Below are 8,730 nucleotides of genomic sequence, written 5' to 3'. Positions count from 1 at the left end.
CATAAAAACCGTTGCCAAATCAAAAAAAAACCGTTGCCGTTGCCTATGAGAACGGTTTTGGGGCCGTTCCAAACTGAGGCGTTCCCTTATCTATTCGCAACGGTTATTTATTCAACGGCAACGCTTTAAAAAGAAGTGTTGTTTAATGTTTCTTAGAGAACGGTGCCAAACAGCAACGGCCACACTCCGTTTGTAAACAATAACCGTTGCAATTGATTTAATTTAGGGGACGGTCATTTACTAGATATAGCAACGCTTTTTAATTGTAGCCCATTGTAAACCGTTCTGCTAGAACCATATTTATATATTTTTTATTTTCAGTTTATATACTACAGCAACACTTTCTAACTGTTGCAACGAATAATTTTTTAAAAAAAATTCAAAATCAGTTTGTTTTATATAAATTATCATTCTTTTTTTTTTATATATAATAATATTATGATACAAATTTTAATAACATCTTAAATTTTGAAAAAATTATAACGCCAATCATATGATTCATAACCAAAATAACATCTTTAATGTAAAAATTCTAATGTTAATCATCATCCGTAGTCAAGATAACATCTTATCTCCAAAACTAAACTTAAACTCTATAATGTTAATCATCATCCGTAATCAAAATAACATCTTGAATCTCCAAAAGTAAACTTAAACTCTATAATGTTAATCATCTTCCTAATCAAAATAACATCTTGAATCTCTAGGAAAAGTTAAACATCTACATCTATGTTTCTTCATCTCCGAATGATTGAAAATCTTCATTCATATCATCATTCATGATCTGCAAAATAAAAGTAATGTAATTTATATAAGATTATTATCCGAAGACTTAAAAATTTGAATGTAACGCGTAAAACAATTCAATCTTACTTGATCATTAGTTGGAGCATGTGTTGATGCAGAAGAACGTAAGACACTATTAGCATCAGTTGTAGGAGCTGATATCAATGCTGCCAGAGCCTCTATATCCAAATCTGAGGTGTTTTGATTCAGAACGGTCTTAAGAAGAAGCTGCATTTTTCTTTCTATTTCCTCCTTATCTTGACGACGTTTCTCCTCCATCTCTTGTATCACATGTCTAACTTCAGCAGCATGATCTCTTTTAAGTTTTGCAATTTCTTCATTTCTTTTTAAGAGAGTCGGTGTTGTCGTTCTCCCATGACAACGCAATCTCCCAGGTTTTTGTTTTCCAAATACACTTTGAAAAGCTTCTGAAGAAGACTGCCCTTGATTTTCAATCAAATCTTGAAGCTTTATCTAGCATACATAACATAGCAGTTGTAAATACAAGGCAAAGAACAGAATATAAAAAACAAACAAAACAAATTAACATTGGTTTTGCTTATAGGTCAGACACGTCCAGCAAACACAACATCAACAATGTAAATTTAAAGTTAAAGCTAGTAAAACATATCTTTCAAGTGTATCTCTCATTTCGAATCCTACGGAAAATTACATCAGCTCTGAATCCCACAAACATGGAGGTGAATCTAATTTTAACCATACATAGAAATGAAACTAACAAAATTCAAATCCTCAAAAGATCTACCAAAAGTTACAAAACGAATATTTTTCTTTGCTTTGAATTTGACAATGTTTTAAAACAACCTCCAACCACTTGCAATTAATAATTTTCTTAGAATAAGATAATATAATAACAACATCATCCTTGAAGAAAGTAAAATAGTTTATAAATTTATAATATTAACTTTTTTTCCACATGTAACTAGCAAAAGTCAAGTTCTGTTACTAAAGCACACATCTTTTTGATCTATCCTAATGTCCAAACTAGCAAGATCAGCAATAAATCACAACAATAACTTACAATTGCATGGTTAGTCTCTTGATCCAAATTCTTTTCTTTCCTACTTTGTCGAGTAGCAATGAACATTTCAGCTTGAGTCGGAGGTTCTTTATTTTCATTACTTTCACGCTAAACCAAATAAAATAAGAGTATGAGAATATTAATAAAGTAGCACAAAATATTCACTTAGAATAATTTAGAAAATAATACCATTTTTTCTCTTATAACAGCAAAGCCTTTATTCCCCATTCGATGTCTCCATTTCAGTTGAGCTATATTTTGGGCATAACCCTTTAATTTTCCTAGATATCTTTCTGGAAAGTACATCCACCGAAATTGAACAGGTCCTCCCCTTCTTACCTCATTCACTAGATGTATTGGCAAATGAACCATTATATCAAAGAACACGAAATCTCTTTTCCGCGGGGTTTTCCTTTGGTGTATGCATAATCTAGAAAAAAATCAAGACCATTTTGATACTCTTTACTCACGGGGTTTAACTTTGTCCATTCCTTGTCCATCGGGTTTACGAGGAGACTACCATATGAATAAAATAATTATAAATAAAAGACTATAAACAAAAACACAAAGATACAAGAACTTATTCTCATACTCAACAAATATCAGAAAATATTCAAATTCAAGAAAAACCACAAAGTTGGTGAGAGAAAAAACGTGTACATGAAAAATAACAATGAATTGTTTAAAAACTATTACATGTTTTTATTTGCATATGCATGCATGCATCTACTATCACAATGGCTACATGGCTCTTATGTCAAAAAGCTTCTTTTTTTCTAGAGACTTCTTTTTATCACTTTATTAAAAAAAAACAGAAGTATGTCTAACCGTATAGAAATACGGTGGTTGTAGCTTCTTGATGTAAACTTAGCATTTCTCATATTTGAATTGACTAATTATAGAATGAACTAGGGTTATTGTTCAAGAATATGTCAAAATATCTAATCTACTCTAAGACTTGCAATTAAAATAATTCAATTGGTATATATGTCACACTCACACAACTATAATATTCAATTGAAAATAATATTCTTTCATTTTATTATCTCTCTCATCTCATCTTATCTTTTATTTCTTTTTCATTAATCTCTCTTACAAATCACACTAAAGTAATTATTTTATCTTTTATTATATATAATGATAATGAATTTTTAATTATAAAATAATTAGGAGCTAGTCATGAAGCGGAGAGTCTAAATAAAAGATATAATCTACAATCATGAGATCATAATTAATATTGATGCTCACTTATAAAGACTTATCTACTTGAATTATTATAAGGAAAAAAAGCCTCAGCATGATGTATCAATTTGGATTATAAGTGGTGGTAGTAAGTACTTATAAAGGTGATCCATATGGCTGTAACTCAACATGGTAGATGGGTCATCATACAACATGTAACCATCATCGTCTTGTCACCATTTATAAGATCCAATCATCAAAGACTCTTTGGTTACTATACCTATATTCTAATTCTAATATCTATTATTAGAAATATGCAGTTAATAATTATTTAACGAGTGTTCTATATCCCTTAACTTTAAAAGTAGTTCACATGTATCATTTAAGTCATGGTTTTTGTGATCTGTTTATTTGAGCTTTGGTAAAGATGTCAAAATATGATGCATAAGTTTAACCAAAGTCTCACTATTAATTTGGGTTCTATGACAGTTACATGAAACAAGCTACTGCTTTGTGTGTAAAAAACCAGAAAAGTGATGTATCTTCTAAGGTGAATATATAGAGTGAGATCAATAATATTTAGATAGTTATGCAAGAAGGGAGATCAAACTTCAACCAAATTCAGCAAGTAAAAGCAAATATACACACACGGCCAAATCAAATACAGGCAGATCCAACACACCATATAGCATACATAACTCAAGAGCACTTGGAATATCTATGACAATTTCCAATCAGGGCATAGACACTAAGGTATACAATCTGATGGCATATGCAATAGGACAACACACCATTTCAATTGAAAAAATAACTAATTTACCAAAACAGATTGAGCACACACAACATGATCATCCAGTGCAGGAAGGAATTTTAAATTTCAACCATTCAACAGATAACAGAAACTAGCATTTACACTAGATTTAGGAAGACTAGACAACCAGTCCAACAAAATTCATAAGTAGATGGTAATACAAACCTGGTATAGTGTCAGTTGGGCAGAAAAAGTAGTAGCTTCAGTAAGGTCTGAACTCATGCTGATACTTCGGATATCCGATCCTTTGAGATAGAGAAATGGACTCTAGTTGTTTTGTGTTAGAATCTGCCAAAAGACTCTTACCCTTGAAAAAAATGAAGAGAATCAAAAACTTTAACATAGCAGTTGGTATAAAGCAGTTTGAACAAAGAGTAGCAAGAATGATTCAAATACAATTCCTTCTTCTCTTATTACAGTTGTTAATATGCAGAGCAATGCAACAACACATAAATGAATGAAAAGATACTAAGTGAAAACAATGAACTAGTGAAAACGTTAGACAATCTAAGCCTCTATTTATTTAATATAAACACCATAAACTAGTGAAACGTTAAGAAATACATATGGTTCTATAAAATCACTCCAAAACAATCAAACATTTTATCAAACAGCTTGCGCACATGAAGAGGAAATCAAATATACAAGGAAAAAGAGAAAATATTACAACAACAAAAAGCAATAAGGGCTATTCAAAATACCTGGTTACAGAGCAAAAGAACGAAATCACGAGTAGCTAGCGTGTCGGGACATCGTTAAAGATTCATCTTCTGAAGAACGGAAATAGGATTTTCACAGGCGTTTTCGAGCAAAAGAACGAAAAATAGGAGTCACGAGCGTTTAGGGTTATGGTTTGTGAGAAAACAAGAAAGATTCAACATCTGATTAATTGAAAACAAAAACGGGTTAGGGTTAAGATTTGATGAATTTGGGAGGGAAAAACTTTCACTTACCGCTCTAACTTTTTCACTTATGAGCATAATTTGTTTTAACACTAATTTTGGCGCTCTGATTTTAGCGCTATGATTTTTCACAAAAGTAGAGAGTGGGTTTTTTAGAAGGTAATGGGAACGGCTTTATAAAAAAAAACACGGATGAAACGGGAACGGTTAAATTTCTTTAACGTGTATTGTATAATTGTTTTTAGCAAGAGACCTCGCTTCGATTCCGGAGAAAAACGTTATTTTCAAATAAATAATTATGTTAACCATCAATAAAGATCATATATATAATAAATATTTTATTGAAAAAAATTATAAATTATATGAGAGCAGCTTAAAATGGTTACTAATAAATACTTTAATCTACAAGAATAACTAATAGCCGTAGCATAAAATTTTAAAAAATATATATACACTATTGCAACAGAATATAAACTTTGTTGCCTATTCTATTCTACGAGAACAATTTTTTTACCTCCTAAAAATTAGGCGTTGCGGTAGAATAAAAATGTTGTAGTGGGAGTTTGTCAAAATTATACAATATGTGTGTGGCATGGTGAAGTAAATAAAAAAAGGCTTAATACCCTTTTGGTCCCTTACCTATACCTCTATGTTCATTATGATCCTTTTTCTTTAAAAACAACCAAACTGATCCCTTATTTCTTCAAATAGTGTCACATTTGTCCTTTTCTGTTAACTCTGTAAGTCAAAGTCAAATACTTCTGCCACGTCATGCACACTTGCAAATCAAATACCTCCATTTAAGCTGATTCTTTTAATAGATGACTGCCATGTGCTAAGTGTTGATTTCAATGGTTTAAATTTATTAAAATTAAAAATAAACTCAATTATTATTCAGAAAAAATACAGAAAATAAATCAAGAATCAAGTTTATCTTCTCTCATGGTAGTCTCTCAACAAATCTGGAAATAATTAAGAATCAAGAAATCTGTAAAGAATAAAAAATTGATAGAGAGAAGAAGTAATAATCAAAAACCAAATCAAACAAATCTTTTCAAATGATATTCCACAATCTGAAAAAAAAATCAAGAAATCGACCAAATATGGAAGAAAAAAACAAAAATGGGTAGAGAGAAGAATCAAGAACCAAATCTTTTTTAATGATTTACATGATAAACAAAATTCTACACACTATCATGTTTCTCGATCGAAAAATTTTTCTAATTGATTTTTTTCTCAATCATTCAATTTTCTATTGCGGTAAGTTTCTCGATAGAAATGTTTTGCTAATTGATTTTTGTTGGCTTTCTTTCAGCGAGGAGAGGAGAAGAATCCTTGCATTCCGATTGAATCTTGGTTCAGATCTTGGAGTTTATGGTGGGATATTATGTTGACTTTGATTTAGGGTTTTCTTGGTTGAATTAGGTTTGGAAATTTGTGGTGAATTACTGGTGATGTTTTTTTATTGGGGAATTTTTTTCTTCTTTTGGCTGGATGGAACTGGGTACCAGAATAGAGCCCTTCTTGGGTTGTGGTTAAGAATATAAGCTATTCAAATTGTTTGATTGTTAGAAAGAAAGAAGATGGTTTGGGTGGTGGTTCTTCGAGATCCCAGAAAAATATGAATCTAAGAAAGTGAGGGTTCATAAAAAAAGATTTATAAGCATTTTTTTCAGAAGAAGTTTTAATAAGAATTTTTTCCCATAAGAAAGTGTGAATCTCATAAATAATATTATAAGAAGATTTATAAGAAGTTTTTCCAGATTTTTCATACAAACAAGATTTATCATTAGTTTGTTACTAGTAAAAAAAGTAGAGAGACACAGTGAAGAAGAAGTTGGTGATGAAGAAGTGCCACCTCAAATGCCACGTATGCCATATTTGACGCCATTTTGAAAAATTAATGGAAAAGATGTTGAAAGAATATTGTGGTGTACTTTTCGTTTATATCGTATCCACAGGGATTATTGCGATATCACCGCCGTTCTATAGCCTATTTTGTCGTGAGTTAATGTTACTTTAAGTTTGGGTTTGCAAAAGATCATTCAACACTTTTAGTAGCAAAGAGTAAAGTAATGAAAGTTCTAAGTTAAAGAAAATGTATCAAGATTCGATTTCATCGACCTAAATTTGTATGTCTCCTTATAAATATACGTATATGAACATGGTCACGATCAACATAATTACGTATCGACCCTATATCATCCGTGTCCGCAATGATATAGTTAGATTTACCGTATTGTTTAACCGACGATTTCTCCATCCTTTAAACAATACAAATAACGTTTTAAAACCGATACTAAGTAAACATCAAACGCTAAATCCATGTCTGCAATTTATAGTTTGATAGATGATAAAGTTAGATCTAGATACAAATATTGATGTCTCAAACACTTATACCAAAGAAAATCTTTACTTAACAAACTAAACCATCTATATTGATCATCACATGTTCATACATAATATATTCACAAGAAAACATACAAAAAGCTAGGAAGATTACATCTTATCTTGACACAAAAGAGATTTAGCTATCCATGAGAATGGTAGCTTGCTCAAGAAGTAAAGGATGAAGATCAACAAGCATCAAAGGCGATTAATCGACTATCAAGGCTTCTAATCTTCAACTCTTAGTTTGCTACAGTGTTTAGGGTTTATGAGCTCTTAAGAATGTCAAGTCCAGTCCAAAAATCAGAATTACTCTTTATATAGTAAAACAGTTTTCTGTCAAGGGCGCGTCGCGCCCTCCAGCGCGCTTCGCGCCATTACACTTAAGAAATATAAACCGCCAATGCGCGCAACGCACGCAACTCTCTGCTTTGAAGCTCCAAAATATCTTGCCCAGGGCGCGACGCGCCCACATCTCCGCGCGACGCGCGCATACTTCTGCCCAGCACTCTCTTATCAAGGTCAAAACAAGCTCCAAACTTCTCAAAAATGGCTAAAACCTACAAAATCACAACTAAAACACATATTATCATTAAAAGAAAGCTTAAAATTATAAACTATAAATAATTATCTAAAACTTCAGGGAATTGTACGAATATACGATAAAAAACGGTCGAAAGGTGCCATTAATTAAACTAAATATTAACACAATTTGGCACCTAACAACTCTCCCCAACTTAAACTCTTGTTTGTCCTCAAACAAAACAATGATAAATTACCGGGAACACAAAATTTCACAAATGAAACAACCAGACAGAAACAAGAACAATTTAGTGGTTCAAATTCCCACAGTACACAAAGATCAATCCTTACCAGTTTTCATCAATGCACCATGATAACAATGCTAATCCTATATACAAATTTTATGTCAAAAATTCCACAAGCAAAAGAAGTTCAAGAATGAATCACACCTACACACTTCTCTATTGAGAGAACAAAAATGAAGGATCCTAACACTCACCCGTCAATGACGCAAACCTACCGAATTAATTATGAACTCATCTAAGCACAGAATAAATAAAAAGTATATAAGCATGAATCACTAAGGACTTTCGGGTTGTAGCTTGGCTTGGTTAACAACGAAATGTCATGTCTCACGGCCATTGAATCGAAAGGGTCAATACCTAAGAGAGCATTTAAATACACTTACATCCACACCTCTTTATCAACAGATCATACAACATTATTGCTCAAGAGTTCACCTTTTTATTTTAAAGGAACTAGCTATATACAAAGCTTCTTTTTTTTTTCTTTTTCTTTTTCTTTCTTTTTTTTTTTCTCTTGAGCAATCAGTTATTTACTTCTCATTACCGATACAACCAAAAATTTTTTATTCTCCCCAACTTGAATATTACCACCACATAATCCACATGCTCTCTATTCTAAGGCGAAAAGGAATCATTCCTAACCACAATTAATGGTGCTCTTCAAGGTTGAAAGAAAATCATCAAGATTCAGATCAAAAATCGGCAAATATAGACAAGGAATTGATACCGATTGAATCTTGGCAAAAACGGCTCAAAATGGTTATCAAATGCACACACACTCACCGGGTAGGT

The 8,730-nt window shown here is 31.8% G+C and overlaps 1 protein-coding gene across 3 annotated transcripts; it reads right to left on the bottom strand.

Annotated features, from left to right (window-relative positions):
- Positions 1-494: 494 nt before the first annotated feature.
- On the bottom strand, positions 495-4,886 carry LOC131603504 (uncharacterized). Of its 3 annotated transcripts, XM_058875837.1 has the most exons (7): positions 4,775-4,886; positions 4,523-4,702; positions 3,987-4,128; positions 2,018-2,344; positions 1,829-1,936; positions 874-1,260; positions 495-784 (listed from the first exon to the last, which is right to left on the bottom strand). In XM_058875837.1, exons 4-7 carry the CDS (start codon positions 2,198-2,200, stop codon positions 728-730), a joined length of 735 nt encoding a protein of 244 aa, XP_058731820.1. In that variant the 5' UTR covers positions 2,201-2,344; positions 3,987-4,128; positions 4,523-4,702; positions 4,775-4,886; the 3' UTR covers positions 495-727. The 3 variants fall into 3 exon arrangements, with proteins under 3 accessions (XP_058731820.1, XP_058731810.1, XP_058731828.1); XM_058875827.1 differs by having other exon boundaries at positions 4,523-4,882; XM_058875845.1 differs by having other exon boundaries at positions 2,018-2,258; positions 4,523-4,882.
- Between the last annotated feature and the right edge of the window lie 3,844 nt (positions 4,887-8,730).

The sequence above is a fragment of the Vicia villosa genome, linkage group LG1 (assembly GCF_029867415.1).
Source record: "Vicia villosa cultivar HV-30 ecotype Madison, WI linkage group LG1, Vvil1.0, whole genome shotgun sequence".
Taxonomy (NCBI): Eukaryota; Viridiplantae; Streptophyta; class Magnoliopsida; order Fabales; family Fabaceae; genus Vicia; species Vicia villosa.
This window is presented reverse-complemented; position numbering and strand designations above follow the sequence as displayed.